This window comes from Pan troglodytes, chromosome 18, assembly GCF_028858775.2.
Source record: "Pan troglodytes isolate AG18354 chromosome 18, NHGRI_mPanTro3-v2.0_pri, whole genome shotgun sequence".
NCBI lineage: Eukaryota > Metazoa > Chordata > Mammalia > Primates > Hominidae > Pan > Pan troglodytes.
Genome location: NC_072416.2, coordinates 21,177,002 through 21,204,810, shown reverse-complemented (window position 1 = coordinate 21,204,810; position 27,809 = coordinate 21,177,002). Strand labels below are relative to the sequence as shown.

The following is a 27,809-nucleotide window of genomic DNA, read 5'->3' as shown; positions in this document are numbered from 1 at the left end:
GACCAAGACATGCGGGTGCGGTGGCTGCTCTTTTGGCTCCTCTTTTGGCTCCTGCTGGCATTTATCAGCCATCAGTCCACCTGTGTGAGTGGACGGGTGCTGTGGCTGCTCTTTCGGCTCCTCTTTTGGCTCCTGCTGGGATTTATCAGCCATCAGTCCACCTGTGTGAGTAGACGCTGGACCCGCGGGGTTCCTTCCTTTTTACTGGGCTGTGTCACGCGGCATGAAATGACACAGCTCAGGCCTGTAATCCCAGCACTTTAGGGGGCCGAGGTGGGCAGATCACTTGAGTCCAGGAGTTGAAGACTAGCCAGGGCATCATAGCAAAACGCCATCTCTACAAAAAATTCCAAAAAAGATTAGTCGGGCCTGGTGGTGCGTACCTGTTATCCCAGTTACTGGAGAGGCTGAGGTGGGAGGATCGCTTGGGCCCAGGAGCTGGCCGTTGCAGTGAGACAAGATGGCCCCGCTGCACTCTTGTCTCTAACTAACAAAACGGACCAAAACAAAGTGAATTGTCATTTGATTTGTGTCATCTGGTTTGATGACTTTTTTTTTTTTTTTTAGACAGAGCTGGAGTGCAGTGGCAAGATCTCGGCTCACTGCAACCTCCGCTTCCGGGGTTCAAGCAATTGTCCTGCCTCAGCCTCCTGAGTAGCTCTGATTACAACGCCTGGCTAATTTCTGTATTTTTAGTAGAGACGGGGTTTCACCATGTTCGCCAGGATAGTCTCCATCTCTTCACCTCGTGATCCGCCTGCCTCGGCCTCCCAGTGCTGGGATTACAGGCGTGAGCCACCGCGCCTGGCCAAACTATATAACTTTAAGTTTACTAACTTTGGAAAGTACATACAGCAGCATAAACCAACCCCCTTTCAAGATCTACATTATTTTATTTATTTATTTATTTTTTTGAGACAGTTTCTCCCTTGTTGCCGAGGCTGGAGTGCAATGGGGCAGTATCAGCTCACCGCAACCTCTGCTTCCCAGATTCGAGCGATTCTCCTGCCTCAGCCTCCCGAGTGGCTGGGATTACAGACATGTGCCACCACTCCCAGCTAATTTTGTATTTTTAGTAGAGATAGGGTTTCTCCATGTTGGTCAGCCTGGTTTTGAACTCCCAACCTCAGGTGATCCGCCCGCCTCGGCCTCCCAAAGCATTGGGATTACAGGCATGAACCACCGTGCCCAGCCAAGATCTACACTATTATGTCACCCCAGAAAGTGAACTCTCACTCTTCCCAGCCAGTCTCTTTCTTATCCTAGGTTAGCTTGCTTATTCTGGAATTTCGTGTATACAGATGCATGCCATGCCATAGGTACTCTTTTGTGTCTGCTTTATTCTGCTCAACACCATGTTTCTGAAATCATGACCATTGTTGTATGGTCCTCTAACTCCATCATTTCCATTTCAGACTCAGCATATGCTGAGTTCAACCTGTTGAAGGGCTATCTCTGTTTAATTCACCATCTTGAAAGAAACATTTAAAATTGAGATGTTTTCAAGAATATATAGTTAAATCCTGAGGAATCGATGTAGAAATGTTATCGTCTTCACTCACATAAGAGTCTAATGGAATTAATGTCAACAATCTTAGAGAAATCCCACACTATTCATGCCATTTTCATCATCTCCACCTTGGTAATTTTTTTTTTTTTTTTTTTTTTTTTTTTTTTTTTTTTTTTTTTTTTTTTTTTTGAGACAGAGTCTCGCTCTGTCACCCAGGCTGAAGTGCAGTGGTGCGATCTCGGCTCACTGCAACCTCTGCCTCCCGGGTTCAAGTGATTCTTCTGCCTCAGCCTCCCAAGTAGCTGGAACTATAGACGGGTGCCACCATGCCCTGCTAATTTTTTGTATTTTTAGTAGAGATTGGTTTCACCGTGTTAGCTAGGATGGTCTCAATCTCCTGATCTCGCGGTCCACCCACCTCGGCTTCCCAAAGTGCTGGGATTGCAGGCGTGAGCCACCACGCCCGGCCCACCTTGTTAATTTTTAAGCACTAAAATTCGATACTTATTTGTGAATGAAGTAATCTCTTCATTGTATTTTTTTTTTTTTACTTATGCTGAGCTTTAAATGACAAAGATTCATATAATCCAAGAGACAAGTATTATTTAGAGGGATTCTTTTACCATGTGATATATAATAAATGCATCCAATGTTATACATCAATTTAAAAAACAAGTAAATAACTAAAGAAAAGATAACTACTGGCCAGGTGCAGTGGCTCACACTTGTATTCCCAGCACTTTGGGAGGCCGAGGCAGGTGGATCATGAGGTCAGGAGTTGGAGACCAGCCTGGCCAAGATGGTGAAACCCTGTTTCTACTAAAAATACAAAACTTAGCCGAGCGTGGTGGCAGGCGCCTGTAATCCCAGTTACTCAGTAGCTGAGGCAGGAGAATCGCTTGAACCCGGGAGGCGGAGGTTGCAGTGAGCTGAGATCATGCCACTGCAATCTAGCCTGGGTGACAGAGCAAGACTTTGTCTCAAAACAAAAAGAAAAGAAAAGATAAGATAATTACTTTATACTTAGCTTGTCTTAGCCATGAGTGACGGGCTGCATGTGGCCCAGGACAGTTTTGAATGCAGTTCAACACAAATTTGTAAACTTTCTTAAAACATTAGGAGATTTTGGCCAGGTACAGTGGCTCATGCCTGTAATCCCAGCACTTTGGGAGGCTGAGGCGGGCAGATTACCTGAGGTCAGGAGTTCGAGACCACCCTGGCCAACATGGCAAAACCCCATCTCCACAAAAAATACAAAAATTTGCTGAGTGCACTGTCAGGCACCTGTACTCCCAGCTACTCAGGAGGCTGAGGCAGGAGAATCACTTGAACCTGAGAGGCAGAGGTTGCAGTGAGCCGAGAGCACACCACTGCACTCCAGCCTGGGTGACAGAGTGAGACCCCATCTCAAAAAGAAACAACAAACAAAAACAGAAACAATGGCCGGGCACAGTGGCTCACACCTGTAATCCCAGCACTTTGGGAGGCCGAGGCAGGCAGATCGCCTGTTGGGAGTTCAAGGCCAGACTGGCCAACATGGTGAAACCTCATCTCTACTAAAAATACAAAAATTAGTCGGGCATGGTGGCAGAGACCTGTAATCTCACCCGCTCGGGAGGCTGAGGGAGGAGAATGGCTTGAGCCCAGGAGCTGGAGGTTGCAGTGAGCTGAGATTGCACCACTGCACTTCCAGCCTGGGCGACTGAGTGGAGCGGAACTCTGTCTCAAAAAAAAAAAAAAAAAAAAGAGGTTTTTTTTTAGATCATCAGCTGCTGTTAGTGTCAGTGTATGTTATGTGTGGCTCAAGACAACTTTGCTTCTTTTAATATAGGCAGGGAAGTCAAAAGATTGGATATCCCTGCTTTATACCAAGAAAGACAACACCCCACATTTGCAATGCCTAAAAACACTACCAGCCATCTGAAAAACATGAGACTTCTCTAACTTCTGTTCTTTTTTGTAGCAGTGGAATCCCACGGTGATATCTGAGGGATGTGGTTACCTTTTGGAGGAGGTTGACGGTTTCTAAGGATGATTCTTTCTGAGTGAAATATTGTCAGTGTCATTGACCTTTTCATTATTTCAACTATTATTATTCCAGGTTATCAATACTCTGGCTGACCTTCGTCATCGTGGGACTGACTTTGGTGGAAGTCTTTGGTTACTTATCATTACTGTGTTTCTGAGAAGTTATAAATTTGCCATCTCCCTCCGCACAAGTTACCTTTCTGTGAGTATCCTAACTTTCTGTAGAGGTATACTTGTAATCACAAATAAGAATAAGTTATATGAAACAATTCACGTTTCTGGACTTCATTATGAATATGTGGTTTTACCCCAAAAATCAGGGAAATGATTTATTAGCATAAGAAATATGAAAATATCTGCCATTTACATTATGAAAATTAAATAGGTCGGTGTTTAATAGAATGTCAACAGAGCTTTTGGTCAAAAATAAGTTTTTTTTAACCTTTGTGCTATTTGTCACAAATGGAGTATGAGGTTTCGTCACTTAAATAGGAAAGTCTTTCTAAACTCTTCTGCTTTATAGTTCTATCGTATGGGTGGAAGGAAAGCTTCCAATCTCCTCTCTGAAGATTCACTGCAGAAATGAGCTGACAACAGACAGCTTAACAGGAAAAGAAAAACATAGAACAGGCATAAACATGGGAACCAGCTGAAAAATGAGACTGCTAGAAGGGCTGGATGGTTGATGCTTAAAGAGCACCCTCTTCTGAGGGGAGAGGGAGATAGATGGAGATGTAGGCCATTTAGAGGGGCAGCAAATGATTTTTAGGGGAAATGAAAGAGCCCAAGGAACAAACAGTTGGCCTGAGGCAAAGTTCCTCTGAGGTCATAGGGACGAGGTGACAAACTGCCGGAAGGTGAAGGGCAGAACTGCACTGGGTCTCATGATGCAGAGAAAGCCCCAGAGAATCTCTTAGAACTGCCCTCCAAGAGAATCAATGAAAAGTGTGTCTGGGCAGGGTAATTTTGAATGACATCATTCAAAGTGCATGTTCCCACTTGCAACTGGAGAGAGATCAGTATGTCAAAAGTCTGTACTTGGTAAGAATTTGGCTGCTAAGTTGTGCCATAATTTGTCTTTTGAGCCTTTTTTCCTTTGGGGAAGTTGAGCTCTACATTTTGTCTTGCCATTCATGACAGTAAAAATGTGGTCGTCTGGGGGCTGAACCTCCTTCTGAACAATGATCCAAGATAAAAGTACTAATACCACAATGCTTTTTTATATTCAAGGGAAGAGGAAGTATGTTTCAGTTTTACCGCCTAGATAATTACACGTCATTTGGCACTGCCTTTCAAGATATGTAGAAAACAGAAAATATATGAGTTCTGAAGATATCTAGGCACATTTAACATTCTCTGTGCCACTTAGTCCTGAACAGAGAATTTTCGGTATAAATTGGAGGAAGCTTTTTTTTTTTTTTTTTTTTTTTCTTTTCTCACCGCCAAGACGTGTCTCCCTCTGTTGCCCAGGCTGGAGTATAATGGTGTGAGCTCGGCTCACTGCAACCTCCACCTCCTGGCTTCAAGTGATTCCCCTGCCTCAGCCTCTCAAGTAGCTGGGATTACAGGTGCCCACCACCATGCCCAGCTAATTTTTGTATTTTTAGTAGAGTCGGGGTTTTACCATGTTGGCCAGGCTAGTCTCAAAACCCGACCTCAAATGATCCACCCGCCTCAGCCTCCCAAAGTGCTGGGATTACAAGCGTGAGCCACCACGTGAGCCAGGGGAAGTTTTTAAATTTACCACTTTTTAACAATTCCATTTAGGAAAGTTCAGTTGAGCTGTTGGACTTGGACAACTTTGCACCTCTCATCTTTGTCCTTGTCATCTAGTCATCTATACCATTACCTCCTAAGCAGGGACATCATGGGTGCCATGAAGCATTCATGCGTGATGGCATTTCTTTGCCTCTCATTTCTTCGTGTGTTTGACATTTCTCCTAGCTCCAAACTGGGCCAGCTACCTTTCCTATGAAATCTAGCAGTAGCTGTGGGATAGACGTGGTTGCTCTTCTCATCTTTTTAGATTACCCATTGCTTCTCTCGAAATCCTAGTACATGATTTATTTTTGATCCTATGTGCAGAAATCAGGAAAAAACAAATTCTACAAAGAATTTGAAAGATATTATTTCAGGCCAGGTGTGGTGGCTCATGCCTGTAATCCCAGCACTTTGGGAGGCTGAGGCAGGTGGATCACTTGAGGTCAGGAGTTCAAGACCAGATGGGCCAACGTAGTGAAATCCCATCTCTACTAAAAAGACAAAAATTAGCCAGGCATGGTAGCAGGCACCTGTAATCCCAGCTACTTGGGAGGCCGAGGCACAAGAATCGCTTGATTCTGGGAGGTGGAGGTTGCCGTGAGCCACGGTAGCGCCACTGCACTTCAGCATGGTTGAGTGACACTCCGTCTCAAGAAAAAAGTCATTTCAATGACTACCTCAGGAGATTCATAGGTATCTGACCCACATCTGAGATGGGATTTGCATTGCATTTTAGCTATGATGAGAACAAATATTTAATGTCTTCGAAGATTAAAAGCATACTGTGATAATATGGAAATCTTGGTGGGAATTCAGTCATTAGTGAGAATGTTTTGCGTTAAGTTCAAACCGGCCTCAACGAAGCTGATGTGAGGGAAGGGAAAGTGAACTCTGAGTAGAGCAGGGACAGAAGAAAGATGCTCCAGTGCGGATCAGGAAGGAGCAGGGGGTGAAATGTTACAAATTCTAGAACTCAGAGAGCTGAAGGTAATTACTTCCTTTTCAGGTTGTGAAACATGTTAACCTGTGGTAAAATACTTACAAGATGATAATTACCATGTAACCGTGTTGAAGTGTGCAGTTCAGTTGTGTGAAGTATATTCGTGTCTTTTTTTTTTTTTTTTTTTTTTTTTGAGACGGAGTCTCACTCTGTCACCAGGCTGGAGTGCAGTGGTGGGATCTTGGCTCACTGCAACCTCTGCCTCCTGGGTTCAAGCAGTTCTCCTGCCTCAGCCTCCCGAGTAGCTGGGACTACAGGCGTGCGCCACCATGCTCAGCTAATTTTTGTATTTTTAGTAGAGACAGGGTTTCACCATGTTGGTCAGGCTGGTCTTGAACTCCTAACCTCGTGATCTGCCTGCCTCAGCCTCCCAAAGTGCTGGGATTACAGGCGTGAGCCACCATGCCCAGCGAAATCTAGGGCTGGAACATGGCTGCAGCATATAAATAGAATTGAATTCCATCGTTTTGTTAACCCTGTTTTTTGTTTGTTTGTAGTTGTTGCTGTTTTTGAGACAGAGTCTCGCTCTGTCGCCTAGGCTGGAGTGCAGTGGTGCAATCTCGGCTCACGGCAGACTCTGCCTCCCGGGTTCAAACTATTCTCCTGCCTCAGCCTCCCAAGTAGGTGGGACTACAGGCGCCTACCACCACACCCGGCTAATTTTTGTATTTTATTAGAGACAGGGTTTCACCATATTGGCCAGGCTGGTCTGGAACTCCTGACCTTGTGATCCGCCCACCTCGGCCTCCCAAAGTGCTGGGATTACAGGCGTGAGCCACCACACCCAGCCCCTGTTTTGTTTTTGTTTTGCTTGTTTCTTAGGGTTGTTTTTCTATTTATGGTAAAGGCATTGGCTTTCCATTTGTAGCATCAATCGAATATTTCCTGTTAACAATAACCTTATGTCATAGTAAATGGTAAAGGGATTTAAAGGAGTGGTTTTCAGCTGCCAGAGGCCTGAGCGAGTTTGGGCACACTCTGTGTGATCGGGCAGAAGGCCTGTGGGAAGTTTAGCCGAGGACAGGGCCAGGAAAGGTGATGGACAGTGGGGGTCTGTCCTGGTCACCAGGCCCCTGGGTCCTGCCCACCTGCTTGGAGCTCCCCACCCATCACACATGATGCTGCCAAGCCCTCTGGGTATTGTGGGCAAATACCTTAGGAGAGAAGCTGATGAACTTTGTTTCTTGAAATGCACAGATTCCTTGGACATCCCTGAGAGATCAATCATGAAAGTCAACTTGGTTTTCTCCCCCTCATTTGGGTTCAGAATTTAAAGTCCACACACACAGGCAGTAAGATGATATAGATAAGGACATCATCACTCGGTTTCGGATGTTAAAATGTCTAGGTGGGTTAGGGGTGATTTGAGATCACACAACCTTGTGCCACAAAGAGGAATTCCCAGGCCAGAGGGAGACATTTTATTGCCATGTTATGATCTTATCATTGAGTTGAAAGGCAATCTTGTTTCATTTTGGATTCTTTCTTATGTTTATGTCTTATAAGGGCACTTTGAATTTCCAAGCAAAGAATAATTTTGAATTAGCTTTTAATCATTGACTTCTAGCACAGTTATATGATGAGAAACATGCTGTGTGATTGGATTGCTCTCAAACATATTGAGATTTGCTGGAACAAAATAAGTCAGGTTAATTTTTGTAAATGTACCATGCCTGCTTAAAATGAATGTATGTACATTTGTTCCTGAGATACAGGTTGATGGGCGGATGGCTACATGGATGTGATGGAGATGGTTTACTATCGGGACCTTCCGCATCCTGCTGATGTTTTGTTGCTTAAGATATGAATGGCTGAGCGGAGGCTGTAAACCCTGGCACTCTGCTTGGGTATGAGGTTCTTCCTGCCATCCTGCCATCATTTGTTTTTTATGTTTTGTCGCCAAAAGTGACCTTGAGGAACCCTGGGAGCTCAGGAAGGAAGGAGCGCCCAGAAGCAGGGACAGGGAGCTGGTTGGGGAGGACCAGAAATCAGGTTTGTGAAGGTTCCAGAGAGGACCTGGCCTTGGGAGGAGCGTGGGGGACTGAGATGGGGGAGGGGTCATTGGAATGATGCGGGCGCTACTTGGAATGTCCATTGTGAGGCACCACCGGGGTCATCAGGGATTGGTGGAGAGGGAGTATGAAGCCCCAGGGTTGCTAAGGGAGGGCCCAGACCGAAGAAGGTTTGGTGGAAAGCAGAACCTTAGTCTCCCTCTAATTGCTCCTAAGCCTCACGCTCCCTTGCCCCGCGTGTCCTGTTGCTTCCCTGATCTTCTCCGTGACCTGTAGCTAAGCCTTCCACCAGCGCTTGAGTACTTAATTTGAACCAGATCCTTTCCCAGACCCTTTCTTCTCCTCCTCCTCCTCCACCTCCTCCAGGTGCCCAACAGCCCCCTTCTCCTCCTTTCCCTTCCCTTACTTCCCCCCTTCCCCTCCCCTTCCCCTTCCCCTCCCCTTCCCCTCCCCTTCCCCTCCCCCTCCCCCTCCCCTCCATCTCCCCTCCACCTCCCCAACTCAGATCCGGTCCCCGTCCCCTTCCCTCCCCCCTGCCCTAAGCCACCTCCACCTCTGTCCTGGCCGCCTCAGGGCGCCTGAAAGGACCAGGACATGCGGGTGCGGTGGCTGCTCTTTTGGCTCCTCTTTTGGCTCCTGCTGGCATTTATCAGCCATCAGTCCACCTGTGTGAGTGGACGGGTGCTGTGGCTGCTCTTTCGGCTCCTCTTTTGGCTCCTGCTGGGATTTATCAGCCATCAGTCCACCTGTGTGAGTAGACGCTGGACCCGCGGGGTTCCTTCCTTTTTACTGGGCTGTGTCACGCGGCATGAAATGACACAGCTCAGGCCTGTAATCCCAGCACTTTAGGGGGCCGAGGTGGGCAGATCACTTGAGTCCAGGAGTTGAAGACTAGCCAGGGCATCATAGCAAAACCCCATCTCTACAAAAAATTCCAAAAAAGATTAGTCGGGCCTGGTGGTGCGTACCTGTTATCCCAGTTACTGGAGAGGCTGAGGTGGGAGGATCGCTTGGGCCCAGGAGCTGGCCGTTGCAGTGAGCCGAGATGGCCCCGCTGCACTCTTGTCTCTAACTAACAAAACGGACCAAAACAAAGTGAATTGTCATTTGATTTGTGTCATCTGGTTTGATGACTTTTTTTTTTTTTTTAGACAGAGCTGGAGTGCAGTGGCAAGATCTCGGCTCACTGCAACCTCCGCTTCCGGGGTTCAAGCAATTGTCCTGCCTCAGCCTCCTGAGTAGCTCTGATTACAACGCCTGGCTAATTTCTGTATTTTTAGTAGAGACGGGGTTTCACCATGTTCGCCAGGATAGTCTCCATCTCTTCACCTCGTGATCCGCCTGCCTCGGCCTCCCAGTGCTGGGATTACAGGCGTGAGCCACCGCGCCTGGCCAAACTATATAACTTTAAGTTTACTAACTTTGGAAAGTACATACAGCAGCATAAACCAACCCCCTTTCAAGATCTACATTATTTTATTTATTTATTTATTTATTTTTTTGAGACAGTTTCTCCCTTGTTGCCGAGGCTGGAGTGCAATGGGGCAGTATCAGCTCACCGCAACCTCTGCTTCCCAGATTCGAGCGATTCTCCTGCCTCAGCCTCCCGAGTGGCTGGGATTACAGACATGTGCCACCACTCCCAGCTAATTTTGTATTTTTAGTAGAGATAGGGTTTCTCCATGTTGGTCAGCCTGGTTTTGAACTCCCGACCTCAGGTGATCCGCCCGCCTCGGCCTCCCAAAGCATTGGGATTACAGGCATGAACCACCGTGCCCAGCCAAGATCTACACTATTATGTCACCCCAGAAAGTGAACTCTCACTCTTCCCAGCCAGTCTCTTTCTTATCCTAGGTTAGCTTGCTTATTCTGGAATTTCGTGTATACAGATGCATGCCATGCCATAGGTACTCTTTTGTGTCTGCTTTATTCTGCTCAACACCATGTTTCTGAAATCATGACCATTGTTGTATGGTCCTCTAACTCCATCATTTCCATTTCAGACTCAGCATATGCTGAGTTCAACCTGTTGAAGGGCTATCTCTGTTTAATTCACCATCTTGAAAGAAACATTTAAAATTGAGATGTTTTCAAGAATATATAGTTAAATCCTGAGGAATCGATGTAGAAATGTTATCGTTTTCACTCACATAAGAGTCTAATGGAATTAATGTCAACAATCTTAGAGAAATCCCACACTATTCATGCCATTTTCATCATCTCCACCTTGGTAATTTTTTTTTTTTTTTTTTTTTTTTTTTGAGACAGAGTCTCGCTCTGTCACCCAGGCTGAAGTGCAGTGGTGCGATCTCGGCTCACTGCAACCTCTGCCTCCTGGGTTCAAGTGATTCTTCTGCCTCAGCCTCCCAAGTAGCTGGAACTATAGACGGGTGCCACCATGCCCTGCTAATTTTTTGTATTTTTAGTAGAGATTGGTTTCACCGTGTTAGCTAGGATGGTCTCAATCTCCTGATCTCGCGGTCCACCCACCTCGGCTTCCCAAAGTGCTGGGATTGCAGGCGTGAGCCACCACGCCCGGCCCACCTTGTTAATTTTTAAGCACTAAAATTCGATACTTATTTGTGAATGAAGTAATCTCTTCATTGTATTTTTTTTTTTTTTTTTACTTATGCTGAGCTTTAAATGACAAAGATTCATATAATCCAAGAGACAAGTATTATTTAGAGGGATTCTTTTACCATGTGATATATAATAAATGCATCCAATGTTATACATCAATTTAAAAAACAAGTAAATAACTAAAGAAAAGATAACTACTGGCCAGGTGCAGTGGCTCACACTTGTATTCCCAGCACTTTGGGAGGCCGAGGCAGGTGGATCATGAGGTCAGGAGTTGGAGACCAGCCTGGCCAAGATGGTGAAACCCTGTTTCTACTAAAAATACAAAACTTAGCCGAGCGTGGTGGCAGGCGCCTGTAATCCCAGTTACTCAGTAGCTGAGGCAGGAGAATCGCTTGAGTCCGGGAGGCGGAGGTTGCAGTGAGCTGAGATCATGCCACTGCAATCTAGCCTGGGTGACAGAGCAAGACTTTGTCTCAAAACAAAAAGAAAAGAAAAGATAAGATAATTACTTTATACTTAGCTTGTCTTAGCCATGAGTGACGGGCTGCATGTGGCCCAGGACAGTTTTGAATGCAGTTCAACACAAATTTGTAAACTTTCTTAAAACATTAGGAGATTTTGGCCAGGTACAGTGGCTCATGCCTGTAATCCCAGCACTTTGGGAGGCTGAGGCGGGCAGATTACCTGAGGTCAGGAGTTCGAGACCACCCTGGCCAACATGGCAAAACCCCATCTCCACAAAAAATACAAAAATTTGCTGAGTGCACTGTCAGGCACCTGTACTCCCAGCTACTCAGGAGGCTGAGGCAGGAGAATCACTTGAACCTGAGAGGCAGAGGTTGCAGTGAGCCGAGAGCACACCACTGCACTCCAGCCTGGGTGACAGAGTGAGACCCCATCTCAAAAAGAAACAACAAACAAAAACAAAAACAGAAACAATGGCCGGGCACGGTGGCTCACACCTGTAATCCCAGCACTTTGGGAGGCCGAGGCAGGCAGATCGCCTGTTGGGAGTTCAAGGCCAGACTGGCCAACATGGTGAAACCTCATCTCTACTAAAAATACAAAAATTAGTCGGGCATGGTGGCAGAGACCTGTAATCTCACCCGCTCGAGAGGCTGAGGGAGGAGAATGGCTTGAGCCCAGGAGCTGGAGGTTGCAGTGAGCTGAGATTGCACCACTGCACTCCAGCCAGGGCGAGTGAGTGGAGCGGAACTCTGTCTCAAAAAAAGAAAAAAAAAAAAAAGAGGTTTTTTTTTAGATCATCAGCTGCTGTTAGTGTCAGTGTATGTTATGTGTGGCTCAAGACAACTTTGCTTCTTTTAATATAGGCAGGGAAGTCAAAAGATTGGATATCCCTGCTTTATACCAAGAAAGACAACACCCCACATTTGCAATGCCTAAAAACACTACCAGCCATCTGAAAAACATGAGACTTCTCTAACTTCTGTTCTTTTTTGTAGCAGTGGAATCCCACGGTGATATCTGAGGGATGTGGTTACCTTTTGGAGGAGGTTGACGGTTTCTAAGGATGATTCTTTCTGAGTGAAATATTGTCAGTGTCATTGACCTTTTCATTATTTCAACTATTATTATTCCAGGTTATCAATACTCTGGCTGACCTTCGTCATCATGGGACTGACTTTGGTGGAAGTCTTTGGTTACTTATCATTACTGTGTTTCTGAGAAGTTATAAATTTGCCATCTCCCTCCGCACAAGTTACCTTTCTGTGAGTATCCTAACTTTCTGTAGAGGTATACTTGTAATCACAAATAAGAATAAGTTATATGAAACAATTCACGTTTCTGGACTTCATTATGAATATGTGGTTTTACCCCAAAAATCAGGGAAATGATTTATTAGCATAAGAAATATGAAAATATCTGCCATTTACATTATGAAAATTAAATAGGTCGGTGTTTAATAGAATGTCAACAGAGCTTTTGGTCAAAAATAAGTTTTTTTTAACCTTTGTGCTATTTGTCACAAATGGAGTATGAGGTTTCGTCACTTAAATAGGAAAGTCTTTCTAAACTCTTCTGCTTTATAGTTCTATCGTATGGGTGGAAGGAAAGCTTCCAATCTCCTCTCTGAAGATTCACTGCAGAAATGAGCTGACAACAGACAGCTTAACAGGAAAAGAAAAACATAGAACAGGCATAAACATGGGAACCAGCTGAAAAATGAGACTGCTAGAAGGGCTGGATGGTTGATGCTTAAAGAGCACCCTCTTCTGAGGGGAGAGGGAGATAGATGGAGATGTAGGCCATTTAGAGGGGCAGCAAATGATTTTTAGGGGAAATGAAAGAGCCCAAGGAACAAACAGTTGGCCTGAGGCAAAGTTCCTCTGAGGTCATAGGGACGAGGTGACAAACTGCCGGAAGGTGAAGGGCAGAACTGCACTGGGTCTCATGATGCAGAGAAAGCCCCAGAGAATCTCTTAGAACTGCCCTCCAAGAGAATCAATGAAAAGTGTGTCTGGGCAGGGTAATTTTGAATGACATCATTCAAAGTGCATGTTCCCACTTGCAACTGGAGAGAGATCAGTATGTCAAAAGTCTGTACTTGGTAAGAATTTGGCTGCTAAGTTGTGCCATAATTTGTCTTTTGAGCCTTTTTTCCTTTGGGGAAGTTGAGCTCTACATTTTGTCTTGCCATTCATGACAGTAAAAATGTGGTCGTCTGGGGGCTGAACCTCCTTCTGAACAATGATCCAAGATAAAAGTACTAATACCACAATGCTTTTTTATATTCAAGGGAAGAGGAAGTATGTTTCAGTTTTACCGCCTAGATAATTACACGTCATTTGGCACTGCCTTTCAAGATATGTAGAAAACAGAAAATATATGAGTTCTGAAGATATCTAGGCACATTTAACATTCTCTGTGCCACTTAGTCCTGAACAGAGAATTTTCGGTATAAATTGGAGGAAGCTTTTTTTTTTTTTTTTTTTTTTTTTCTTTTCTCACCGCCAAGACGTGTCTCCCTCTGTTGCCCAGGCTGGAGTATAATGGTGTGAGCTCGGCTCACTGCAACCTCCACCTCCTGGCTTCAAGTGATTCCCCTGCCTCAGCCTCTCAAGTAGCTGGGATTACAGGTGCCCACCACCATGCCCAGCTAATTTTTGTATTTTTAGTAGAGTCGGGGTTTTACCATGTTGGCCAGGCTAGTCTCAAAACCCGACCTCAAATGATCCACCCGCCTCAGCCTCCCAAAGTGCTGGGATTACAAGCGTGAGCCACCACGTGAGCCAGGGGAAGTTTTTAAATTTACCACTTTTTAACAATTCCATTTAGGAAAGTTCAGTTGAGCTGTTGGACTTGGACAACTTTGCACCTCTCATCTTTGTCCTTGTCATCTAGTCATCTATACCATTACCTCCTAAGCAGGGACATCATGGGTGCCATGAAGCATTCATGCGTGATGGCATTTCTTTGCCTCTCATTTCTTCGTGTGTTTGACATTTCTCCTAGCTCCAAACTGGGCCAGCTACCTTTCCTATGAAATCTAGCAGTAGCTGTGGGATAGACGTGGTTGCTCTTCTCATCTTTTTAGATTACCCATTGCTTCTCTCGAAATCCTAGTACATGATTTTTTTTTGATCCTATGTGCAGAAATCAGGAAAAAACAAATTCTACAAAGAATTTGAAAGATATTATTTCAGGCCAGGTGTGGTGGCTCATGCCTGTAATCCCAGCACTTTGGGAGGCTGAGGCAGGTGGATCACTTGAGGTCAGGAGTTCAAGACCAGATGGGCCAACGTAGTGAAATCCCATCTCTACTAAAAAGACAAAAATTAGCCAGGCATGGTAGCAGGCACCTGTAATCCCAGCTACTTGGGAGGCCGAGGCACAAGAATCGCTTGAATCTGGGAGGTGGAGGTTGCCGTGAGCCACGGTAGCGCCACTGCACTTCAGCATGGTTGAGTGACACTCCGTCTCAAGAAAAAAGTCATTTCAATGACTACCTCAGGAGATTCATAGGTATCTGACCCACATCTGAGATGGGATTTGCATTGCATTTTAGCTATGATGAGAACAAATATTTAATATCTTCGAAGATTAAAAGCATACTGTGATAATATGGAAATCTTGGTGGGAATTCAGTCATTAGTGAGAATGTTTTGCGTTAAGTTCAAACCGGCCTCAACGAAGCTGATGTGAGGGAAGGGAAAGTGAACTCTGAGTAGAGCAGGGACAGAAGAAAGATGCTCCAGTGCGGATCAGGAAGGAGCAGGGGGTGAAATGTTACAAATTCTAGAACTCAGAGAGCTGAAGGTAATTACTTCCTTTTCAGGTTGTGAAACATGTTAACCTGTGGTAAAATACTTACAAGATGATAATTACCATGTAACCGTGTTGAAGTGTGCAGTTCAGTTGTGTGAAGTATATTCGTGTCATTTTTTTTTTTTTTTTTTTTGAGACGGAGTCTCACTCTGTCACCAGGCTGGAGTGCAGTGGTGGGATCTTGGCTCACTGCAACCTCTGCCTCCTGGGTTCAAGCAGTTCTCCTGCCTCAGCCTCCCGAGTAGCTGGGACTACAGGCGTGTGCCACCATGCTCAGCTGATTTTTGTATTTTTAGTAGAGACAGGGTTTCACCATGTTGGTCAGGCTGGTCTTGAACTCCTAACCTCGTGATCTGCCTGCCTCAGCCTCCCAAAGTGCTGGGATTACAGGCGTGAGCCACCATGCCCAGCGAAATCTAGGGCTGGAACATGGCTGCAGCATATAAATAGAATTGAATTCCATCGTTTTGTTAACCCTGTTTTTTGTTTGTTTGTAGTTGTTGCTGTTTTTGAGACAGAGTCTCGCTCTGTCGCCTAGGCTGGAGTGCAGTGGTGCAATCTCGGCTCACGGCAGACTCTGCCTCCCGGGTTCAAACTATTCTCCTGCCTCAGCCTCCCAAGTAGGTGGGACTACAGGCGCCTACCACCACACCCGGCTAATTTTTGTATTTTATTAGAGACAGGGTTTCACCATATTGGCCAGGCTGGTCTGGAACTCCTGACCTTGTGATCCGCCCACCTCGGCCTCCCAAAGTGCTGGGATTACAGGCGTGAGCCACCACACCCAGCCCCTGTTTTGTTTTTGTTTTGCTTGTTTCTTAGGGTTGTTTTTCTATTTATGGTAAAGGCATTGGCTTTCCATTTGTAGCATCAATCGAATATTTCCTGTTAACAATAACCTTATGTCATAGTAAATGGTAAAGGGATTTAAAGCAGTGGTTTTCAGCTGCCAGAGGCCTGAGCGAGTTTGGGCACACTCTGTGTGATCGGGCAGAAGGCCTGTGGGAAGTTTAGCCGAGGACAGGGCCAGGAAAGGTGATGGACAGTGGGGGTCTGTCCTGGTCACCAGGCCCCTGGGTCCTGCCCACCTGCTTGGAGCTCCCCACCCATCACACATGATGCTGCCAAGCCCTCTGGGTATTGTGGGCAAATACCTTAGGAGAGAAGCTGATGAACTTTGTTTCTTGAAATGCACAGATTCCTTGGACATCCCTGAGAGATCAATCATGAAAGTCAACTTGGTTTTCTCCCCCTCATTTGGGTTCAGAATTTAAAGTCCACACACACAGGCAGTAAGATGATATAGATAAGGACATCATCACTGGGTTTCGGATGTTAAAATGTCTAGGTGGGTTAGGGGTGATTTGAGATCACACAACCTTGTGCCACAAAGAGGAATTCCCAGGCCAGAGGGAGACATTTTATTGCCATGTTATGATCTTATCATTGAGTAGAAAGGCAATCTTGTTTCATTTTGGATTCTTTCTTATGTTTATGTCTTATAAGGGCACTTTGAATTTCCAAGCAAAGAATAATTTTGAATTAGCTTTTAATCATTGACTTCTAGCACAGTTATATGATGAGAAACATGCTGTGTGATTGGATTGCTCTCAAACATATTGAGATTTGCTGGAACAAAATAAGTCAGGTTAATTTTTGTAAATGTACCATGCCTGCTTAAAATGAATGTATGTACATTTGTTCCTGAGATACAGGTTGATGGGCGGATGGCTACATGGATGTGATGGAGATGGTTTACTATCGGGACCTTCCGCATCCTGCTGATGTTTTGTTGCTTAAGATATGAATGGCTGAGCGGAGGCTGTAAACCCTGGCACTCTGCTTGGGTATGAGGTTCTTCCTGCCATCCTGCCATCATTTGTTTTTTATGTTTTGTCGCCAAAAGTGACCTTGAGGAACCCTGGGAGCTCAGGAAGGAAGGAGCGCCCAGAAGCAGGGACAGGGAGCTGGTTGGGGAGGACCAGAAATCAGGTTTGTGAAGGTTCCAGAGAGGACCTGGCCTTGGGAGGAGCGTGGGGGACTGAGATGGGGGAGGGGTCATTGGAATGATGCGGGCGCTACTTGGAATGTCCATTGTGAGGCACCACCGGGGTCATCAGGGATTGGTGGAGAGGGAGTATGAAGCCCCAGGGTTGCTAAGGGAGGGCCCAGACCGAAGAAGGTTTGGTGGAAAGCAGAACCTTAGTCTCCCTCTAATTGCTCCTAAGCCTCACGCTCCCTTGCCCCGCGTGTCCTGTTGCTTCCCTGATCTTCTCCGTGACCTGTAGCTAAGCCTTCCACCAGCGCTTGAGTACTTAATTTGAACCGGATCCTTTCCCAGACCCTTTCTTCTTCTCCTCCTCCTCCTCCACCTCCTCCAGGTGCCCAACAGCCCCCTTCTCCTCCTTTCCCTTCCCTTACTTCCCCCCTTCCCCTCCCCTTCCCCTTCCCCTCCCCTTCCCCTCCCCTTCCCCTCCCCCTCCCCCTCCCCTCCATCTCCCCTCCACCTCCCCAACTCAGATCCGGTCCCCGTCCCCTTCCCTCCCCCCTGCCCTAAGCCACCTCCACCTCTGTCCTGGCCGCCTCAGGGCGCCTGAAAGGACCAGGACATGCGGGTGCGGTGGCTGCTCTTTTGGCTCCTCTTTTGGCTCCTGCTGGCATTTATCAGCCATCAGTCCACCTGTGTGAGTGGACGGGTGCTGTGGCTGCTCTTTCGGCTCCTCTTTTGGCTCCTGCTGGGATTTATCAGCCATCAGTCCACCTGTGTGAGTAGACGCTGGACCCGCGGGGTTCCTTCCTTTTTACTGGGCTGTGTCACGCGGCATGAAATGACACAGCTCAGGCCTGTAATCCCAGCACTTTAGGGGGCCGAGGTGGGCAGATCACTTGAGTCCAGGAGTTGAAGACTAGCCAGGGCATCATAGCAAAACCCCATCTCTACAAAAAATTCCAAAAAAGATTAGTCGGGCCTGGTGGTGCGTACCTGTTATCCCAGTTACTGGAGAGGCTGAGGTGGGAGGATCGCTTGGGCCCAGGAGCTGGCCGTTGCAGTGAGCCGAGATGGCCCCGCTGCACTCTTGTCTCTAACAAACAAAACGGACCAAAACAAAGTGAATTGTCATTTGATTTGTGTCATCTGGTTTGATGACTTTTTTTTTTTTTTTTAGACAGAGCTGGAGTGCAGTGGCAAGATCTCGGCTCACTGCAACCTCCGCTTCCGGGGTTCAAGCAATTGTCCTGCCTCAGCCTCCTGAGTAGCTCTGATTACAACGCCTGGCTAATTTCTGTATTTTTAGTAGAGACGGGGTTTCACCATGTTCGCCAGGATAGTCTCCATCTCTTCACCTCGTGATCCGCCTGCCTCGGCCTCCCAGTGCTGGGATTACAGGCGTGAGCCACCGCGCCTGGCCAAACTATATAACCTTAAGTGTAAGTTTACTAACTTTGGAAAGTACATACAGCAGCATAAACCAACCCCCTTTCAAGATCTACATTATTTTATTTATTTATTTATTTTTTTGAGACAGTTTCTCCCTTGTTGCCGAGGCTGGAGTGCAATGGGGCAGTATCAGCTCACCGCAACCTCTGCTTCCCAGATTCGAGCGATTCTCCTGCCTCAGCCTCCCGAGTGGCTGGGATTACAGACATGTGCCACCACTCCCAGCTAATTTTGTATTTTTAGTAGAGATAGGGTTTCTCCATGTTGGTCAGCCTGGTTTTGAACTCCCGACCTCAGGTGATCCGCCCGCCTCGGCCTCCCAAAGCATTGGGATTACAGGCATGAACCACCGTGCCCAGCCAAGATCTACACTATTATGTCACCCCAGAAAGTGAACTCTCACTCTTCCCAGCCAGTCTCTTTCTTATCCTAGGTTAGCTTGCTTATTCTGGAATTTCGTGTATACAGATGCATGCCATGCCATAGGTACTCTTTTGTGTCTGCTTTATTCTGCTCAACACCATGTTTCTGAAATCATGACCATTGTTGTATGGTTCTCTAACTCCATCATTTCCATTTCAGACTCAGCATATGCTGAGTTCAACCTGTTGAAGGGCTATCTCTGTTTAATTCACCATCTTGAAAGAAACATTTAAAATTGAGATGTTTTCAAGAATATATAGTTAAATCCTGAGGAATCGATGTAGAAATGTTATCGTCTTCACTCACATAAGAGTCTAATGGAATTAATGTCAACAATCTTAGAGAAATCCCACACTATTCATGCCATTTTCATCATCTCCACCTTGGTCATTTTTTTTTTTTTTTTTTTTTTTTTTTTTTTGAGACAGAGTCTCGCTCTGTCACCCAGGCTGAAGTGCAGTGGTGCGATCTCGGCTCACTGCAACCTCTGCCTCCCGGGTTCAAGTGATTCTTCTGCCTCAGCCTCCCAAGTAGCTGGAACTATAGACGGGTGCCACCATGCCCTGCTAATTTTTTGTATTTTTAGTAGAGATTGGTTTCACCGTGTTAGCTAGGATGGTCTCAATCTCCTGATCTCGCGGTCCACCCACCTCGGCTTCCCAAAGTGCTGGGATTGCAGGCGTGAGCCACCACGCCCGGCCCACCTTGTTAATTTTTAAGCACTAAAATTCGATACTTATTTGTGAATGAAGTAATCTCTTCATTGTATTTTTTTTTTTTTTTAATTATGCTGAGCTTTAAATGACAAAGATTCATATAATCCAAGAGACAAGTATTATTTAGAGGGATTCTTTTACCATGTGATATATAATAAATGCATCCAATGTTATACATCAATTTAAAAAACAAGTAAATAACTAAAGAAAAGATAACTACTGGCCAGGTGCAGTGGCTCACACTTGTATTCCCAGCACTTTGGGAGGCCGAGGCAGGTGGATCATGAGGTCAGGAGTTGGAGACCAGCCTGGCCAAGATGGTGAAACCCTGTTTCTACTAAAAATACAAAACTTAGCCGAGCGTGGTGGCAGGCGCCTGTAATCCCAGTTACTCAGTAGCTGAGGCAGGAGAATCGCTTGAACCCGGGAGGCGGAGGTTGCAGTGAGCTGAGATCATGCCACTGCAATCTAGCCTGGGTGACAGAGCAAGACTTTGTCTCAAAACAAAAAGAAAAGAAAAGATAAGATAATTACTTTATACTTAGCTTGTCTTAGCCATGAGTGACGGGCTGCATGTGGCCCAGGACAGTTTTGAATGCAGTTCAACACAAATTTGTAAACTTTCTTAAAACATTAAGAGATTTTGGCCAGGTACAGTGGCTCATGCCTGTAATCCCAGCACTTTGGGAGGCTGAGGCGGGCAGATTACCTGAGGTCAGGAGTTCGAGACCACCCTGGCCAACATGGCAAAACCCCATCTCCACAAAAAATACAAAAATTTGCTGAGTGCACTGTCAGGCACCTGTACTCCCAGCTACTCAGGAGGCTGAGGCAGGAGAATCACTTGAACCTGAGAGGCAGAGGTTGCAGTGAGCCGAGAGCACACCACTGCACTCCAGCCTGGGTGACAGAGTGAGACCCCATCTCAAAAAGAAACAACAAACAAAAACAAAAACAGAAACAATGGCCAGGCACGGTGGCTCACACCTGTAATCCCAGCACTTTGGGAGGCCGAGGCAGGCAGATCGCCTGTTGGGAGTTCAAGGCCAGACTGGCCAACATGGTGAAACCTCATCGCTACTAAAATTACAAAAATTAGTCGGGCATGGTGGCAGAGACCTGTAATCTCAGCTGCTCGAGAGGCTGAGGGAGGAGAATGGCTTGAGGCCAGGAGCTGGAGGTTGCAGTGAGCTGAGATTGCACCACTGCACTCCAGCCTGGGCGACTGAGTGGCGCGGAACTCTGTCTCAAAAAAAAAAAAAAAGAGGTTTTTTTAAGATCATCAGCTGTTGTTAGTGTCAGTGTATGTTATGTGTGGCTCAAGACAACTTTGCTTCTTTTAATATAGGCAGGGAAGTCAAAAGATTGGATATCCCTGCTTTATACCAAGAAAGACAACACCCCACATTTGCAATGCCTAAAAACACTACGAGCCATCTGAAAAACATGAGACTTCTCTAACTTCTGTTCTTTTTTGTAGCAGTGGAATCCCACGGTGATATCTGAGGGATGTGGTTACCTTTTGGAGGAGGTTGACGGTTTCTAAGGATGATTCTTTCTGAGTGAAATATTGTCAGTGTCATTGACCTTTTCATTATTTCAACTATTATTATTCCAGGTTATCAATACTCTGGCTGACCTTCGTCATCGTGGGACTGACTTTGGTGGAAGTCTTTGGTTACTTATCATTACTGTGTTTCTGAGAAGTTATAAATTTGCCATCTCCCTCCGCACAAGTTACCTTTCTGTGAGTATACTAACTTTCTGTAGAGGTATACTTGTAATCACAAATAAGAATAAGTTATATGAAACAATTCACGTTTCTGGACTTCATTATGAATATGTGGTTTTACCCCAAAAATCAGGGAAATGATTTATTAGCATAAGAAATATGAAAATATCTGCCATTTACATTATGAAAATTAAATAGGTCGGTGTTTAATAGAATGTCAACAGAGCTTTTGGTCAAAAATAAGTTTTTTTTAACCTTTGTGCTATTTGTCACAAATGGAGTATGAGGTTTCGTCACTTAAATAGGAAAGTCTTTCTAAACTCTTCTGCTTTATAGTTCTATCGTATGGGTGGAAGGAAAGCTTCCAATCTCCTCTCTGAAGATTCACTGCAGAAATGAGCTGACAACAGACAGCTTAACAGGAAAAGAAAAACATAGAACAGGCATAAACATGGGAACCAGCTGAAAAATGAGACTGCTAGAAGGGCTGGATGGTTGATGCTTAAAGAGCACCCTCTTCTGAGGGGAGAGGGAGATAGATGGAGATGTAGGCCATTTAGAGGGGCAGCAAATGATTTTTAGGGGAAATGAAAGAGCCCAAGGAACAAACAGTTGGCCTGAGGCAAAGTTCCTCTGAGGTCATAGGGACGAGGTGACAAACTGCCGGAAGGTGAAGGGCAGAACTGCACTGGGTCTCATGATGCAGAGAAAGCCCCAGAGAATCTCTTAGAACTGCCCTCCAAGAGAATCAATGAAAAGTGTGTCTGGGCAGGGTAATTTTGAATGACATCATTCAAAGTGCATGTTCCCACTTGCAACTGGAGAGAGATCAGTATGTCAAAAGTCTGTACTTGGTAAGAATTTGGCTGCTAAGTTGTGCCATAATTTGTCTTTTGAGCCTTTTTTCCTTTGGGGAAGTTGAGCTCTACATTTTGTCTTGCCATTCATGACAGTAAAAATGTGGTCGTCTGGGGGCTGAACCTCCTTCTGAACAATGATCCAAGATAAAAGTACTAATACCACAATGCTTTTTTATATTCAAGGGAAGAGGAAGTATGTTTCAGTTTTACCGCCTAGATAATTACACGTCATTTGGCACTGCCTTTCAAGATATGTAGAAAACAGAAAATATATGAGTTCTGAAGATATCTAGGCACATTTAACATTCTCTGTGCCACTTAGTCCTGAACAGAGAATTTTCGGTATAAATTGGAGGAAGCTTTTTTTTTTTTTTTTTTTTTTTCTTTTCTCACCGCCAAGACGTGTCTCCCTCTGTTGCCCAGGCTGGAGTATAATGGTGTGAGCTCGGCTCACTGCAACCTCCACCTCCTGGCTTCAAGTGATTCCCCTGCCTCAGCCTCTCAAGTAGCTGGGATTACAGGTGCCCACCACCATGCCCAGCTAATTTTTGTATTTTTAGTAGAGTCGGGGTTTTACCATGTTGGCCAGGCTAGTCTCAAAACCCGACCTCAAATGATCCACCCGCCTCAGCCTCCCAAAGTGCTGGGATTACAAGCGTGAGCCACCACGTGAGCCAGGGGAAGTTTTTAAATTTACCACTTTTTAACAATTCCATTTAGGAAAGTTCAGTTGAGCTGTTGGACTTGGACAACTTTGCACCTCTCATCTTTGTCCTTGTCATCTAGTCATCTATACCATTACCTCCTAAGCAGGGACATCATGGGTGCCATGAAGCATTCATGCGTGATGGCATTTCTTTGCCTCTCATTTCTTCGTGTGTTTGACATTTCTCCTAGCTCCAAACTGGGCCAGCTACCTTTCCTATGAAATCTAGCAGTAGCTGTGGGATAGACGTGGTTGCTCTTCTCATCTTTTTAGATTACCCATTGCTTCTCTCGAAATCCTAGTACATGATTTTTTTTTGATCCTATGTGCAGAAATCAGGAAAAAACAAATTCTACAAAGAATTTGAAAGATATTATTTCAGGCCAGGTGTGGTGGCTCATGCCTGTAATCCCAGCACTTTGGGAGGCTGAGGCAGGTGGATCACTTGAGGTCAGGAGTTCAAGACCAGATGGGCCAACATAGTGAAATCCCATCTCTACTAAAAAGACAAAAATTAGCCAGGCATGGTAGCAGGCACCTGTAATCCCAGCTACTTGGGAGGCCGAGGCACAAGAATCGCTTGAATCTGGGAGGTGGAGGTTGCCGTGAGCCACGGTAGCGCCACTGCACTTCAGCATGGTTGAGTGACACTCCGTCTCAAGAAAAAAGTCATTTCAATGACTACCTCAGGAGATTCATAGGTATCTGACCCACATCTGAGATGGGATTTGCATTGCATTTTAGCTATGATGAGAACAAATATTTAATATCTTCGAAGATTAAAAGCATACTGTGATAATATGGAAATCTTGGTGGGAATTCAGTCATTAGTGAGAATGTTTTGCGTTAAGTTCAAACCGGCCTCAACGAAGCTGATGTGAGGGAAGGGAAAGTGAACTCTGAGTAGAGCAGGGACAGAAGAAAGATGCTCCAGTGCGGATCAGGAAGGAGCAGGGGGTGAAATGTTACAAATTCTAGAACTCAGAGAGCTGAAGGTAATTACTTCCTTTTCAGGTTGTGAAACATGTTAACCTGTGGTAAAATACTTACAAGATGATAATTACCATGTAACCGTGTTGAAGTGTGCAGTTCAGTTGTGTGAAGTATATTCGTGTCATTTTTTTTTTTTTTTTTTTTGAGACGGAGTCTCACTCTGTCACCAGGCTGGAGTGCAGTGGTGGGATCTTGGCTCACTGCAACCTCTGCCTCCTGGGTTCAAGCAGTTCTCCTGCCTCAGCCTCCCGAGTAGCTGGGACTACAGGCGTGTGCCACCATGCTCAGCTGATTTTTGTATTTTTAGTAGAGACAGGGTTTCACCATGTTGGTCAGGCTGGTCTTGAACTCCTAACCTCGTGATCTGCCTGCCTCAGCCTCCCAAAGTGCTGGGATTACAGGCGTGAGCCACCATGCCCAGCGAAATCTAGGGCTGGAACATGGCTGCAGCATATAAATAGAATTGAATTCCATCGTTTTGTTAACCCTGTTTTTTGTTTGTTTGTAGTTGTTGCTGTTTTTGAGACAGAGTCTCGCTCTGTCGCCTAGGCTGGAGTGCAGTGGTGCAATCTCGGCTCACGGCAGACTCTGCCTCCCGGGTTCAAACTATTCTCCTGCCTCAGCCTCCCAAGTAGGTGGGACTACAGGCGCCTACCACCACACCCGGCTAATTTTTGTATTTTATTAGAGACAGGGTTTCACCATATTGGCCAGGCTGGTCTGGAACTCCTGACCTTGTGATCCGCCCACCTCGGCCTCCCAAAGTGCTGGGATTACAGGCGTGAGCCACCACACCCAGCCCCTGTTTTGTTTTTGTTTTGCTTGTTTCTTAGGGTTGTTTTTCTATTTATGGTAAAGGCATTGGCTTTCCATTTGTAGCATCAATCGAATATTTCCTGTTAACAATAACCTTATGTCATAGTAAATGGTAAAGGGATTTAAAGCAGTGGTTTTCAGCTGCCAGAGGCCTGAGCGAGTTTGGGCACACTCTGTGTGATCGGGCAGAAGGCCTGTGGGAAGTTTAGCCGAGGACAGGGCCAGGAAAGGTGATGGACAGTGGGGGTCTGTCCTGGTCACCAGGCCCCTGGGTCCTGCCCACCTGCTTGGAGCTCCCCACCCATCACACATGATGCTGCCAAGCCCTCTGGGTATTGTGGGCAAATACCTTAGGAGAGAAGCTGATGAACTTTGTTTCTTGAAATGCACAGATTCCTTGGACATCCCTGAGAGATCAATCATGAAAGTCAACTTGGTTTTCTCCCCCTCATTTGGGTTCAGAATTTAAAGTCCACACACACAGGCAGTAAGATGATATAGATAAGGACATCATCACTGGGTTTCGGATGTTAAAATGTCTAGGTGGGTTAGGGGTGATTTGAGATCACACAACCTTGTGCCACAAAGAGGAATTCCCAGGCCAGAGGGAGACATTTTATTGCCATGTTATGATCTTATCATTGAGTAGAAAGGCAATCTTGTTTCATTTTGGATTCTTTCTTATGTTTATGTCTTATAAGGGCACTTTGAATTTCCAAGCAAAGAATAATTTTGAATTAGCTTTTAATCATTGACTTCTAGCACAGTTATATGATGAGAAACATGCTGTGTGATTGGATTGCTCTCAAACATATTGAGATTTGCTGGAACAAAATAAGTCAGGTTAATTTTTGTAAATGTACCATGCCTGCTTAAAATGAATGTATGTACATTTGTTCCTGAGATACAGGTTGATGGGCGGATGGCTACATGGATGTGATGGAGATGGTTTACTATCGGGACCTTCCGCATCCTGCTGATGTTTTGTTGCTTAAGATATGAATGGCTGAGCGGAGGCTGTAAACCCTGGCACTCTGCTTGGGTATGAGGTTCTTCCTGCCATCCTGCCATCATTTGTTTTTTATGTTTTGTCGCCAAAAGTGACCTTGAGGAACCCTGGGAGCTCAGGAAGGAAGGAGCGCCCAGAAGCAGGGACAGGGAGCTGGTTGGGGAGGACCAGAAATCAGGTTTGTGAAGGTTCCAGAGAGGACCTGGCCTTGGGAGGAGCGTGGGGGACTGAGATGGGGGAGGGGTCATTGGAATGATGCGGGCGCTACTTGGAATGTCCATTGTGAGGCACCACCGGGGTCATCAGGGATTGGTGGAGAGGGAGTATGAAGCCCCAGGGTTGCTAAGGGAGGGCCCAGACCGAAGAAGGTTTGGTGGAAAGCAGAACCTTAGTCTCCCTCTAATTGCTCCTAAGCCTCACGCTCCCTTGCCCCGCGTGTCCTGTTGCTTCCCTGATCTTCTCCGTGACCTGTAGCTAAGCCTTCCACCAGCGCTTGAGTACTTAATTTGAACCGGATCCTTTCCCAGACCCTTTCTTCTTCTCCTCCTCCTCCTCCACCTCCTCCAGGTGCCCAACAGCCCCCTTCTCCTCCTTTCCCTTCCCTTACTTCCCCCCTTCCCCTCCCCTTCCCCTTCCCCTCCCCTTCCCCTCCCCTTCCCCTCCCCCTCCCCCTCCCCTCCATCTCCCCTCCACCTCCCCAACTCAGATCCGGTCCCCGTCCCCTTCCCTCCCCCCTGCCCTAAGCCACCTCCACCTCTGTCCTGGCCGCCTCAGGGCGCCTGAAAGGACCAGGACATGCGGGTGCGGTGGCTGCTCTTTTGGCTCCTCTTTTGGCTCCTGCTGGCATTTATCAGCCATCAGTCCACCTGTGTGAGTGGACGGGTGCTGTGGCTGCTCTTTCGGCTCCTCTTTTGGCTCCTGCTGGGATTTATCAGCCATCAGTCCACCTGTGTGAGTAGACGCTGGACCCGCGGGGTTCCTTCCTTTTTACTGGGCTGTGTCACGCGGCATGAAATGACACAGCTCAGGCCTGTAATCCCAGCACTTTAGGGGGCCGAGGTGGGCAGATCACTTGAGTCCAGGAGTTGAAGACTAGCCAGGGCATCATAGCAAAACCCCATCTCTACAAAAAATTCCAAAAAAGATTAGTCGGGCCTGGTGGTGCGTACCTGTTATCCCAGTTACTGGAGAGGCTGAGGTGGGAGGATCGCTTGGGCCCAGGAGCTGGCCGTTGCAGTGAGCCGAGATGGCCCCGCTGCACTCTTGTCTCTAACAAACAAAACGGACCAAAACAAAGTGAATTGTCATTTGATTTGTGTCATCTGGTTTGATGACTTTTTTTTTTTTTTTTAGACAGAGCTGGAGTGCAGTGGCAAGATCTCGGCTCACTGCAACCTCCGCTTCCGGGGTTCAAGCAATTGTCCTGCCTCAGCCTCCTGAGTAGCTCTGATTACAACGCCTGGCTAATTTCTGTATTTTTAGTAGAGACGGGGTTTCACCATGTTCGCCAGGATAGTCTCCATCTCTTCACCTCGTGATCCGCCTGCCTCGGCCTCCCAGTGCTGGGATTACAGGCGTGAGCCACCGCGCCTGGCCAAACTATATAACCTTAAGTGTAAGTTTACTAACTTTGGAAAGTACATACAGCAGCATAAACCAACCCCCTTTCAAGATCTACATTATTTTATTTATTTATTTATTTTTTTGAGACAGTTTCTCCCTTGTTGCCGAGGCTGGAGTGCAATGGGGCAGTATCAGCTCACCGCAACCTCTGCTTCCCAGATTCGAGCGATTCTCCTGCCTCAGCCTCCCGAGTGGCTGGGATTACAGACATGTGCCACCACTCCCAGCTAATTTTGTATTTTTAGTAGAGATAGGGTTTCTCCATGTTGGTCAGCCTGGTTTTGAACTCCCGACCTCAGGTGATCCGCCCG

The 27,809-nt window shown here is 46.1% G+C and overlaps 2 protein-coding genes across 2 annotated transcripts in view; both read left to right on the top strand.

The window, feature by feature from the left end:
* The window catches only part of LOC112207762 (uncharacterized), a 48,809-nt gene extending 45,069 nt beyond the window's left edge, over positions 1-3,740 (top strand). Inside the window, 1 exon segment of the mRNA XM_054668244.2 lies at positions 3,612-3,740. The gene's annotated coding sequence lies outside the window, so the exon portion shown is untranslated.
* The window catches only part of LOC129137282 (uncharacterized), a 76,322-nt gene that overhangs the window by 537 nt on the left and 47,976 nt on the right, over positions 1-27,809 (top strand). Inside the window, 3 exon segments of the mRNA XM_063797578.1 lie at positions 8,116-8,291; positions 12,496-12,624; positions 21,378-21,506. Coding sequence (XP_063653648.1) covers positions 8,116-8,291; positions 12,496-12,624; positions 21,378-21,506 — 434 coding nt within the window.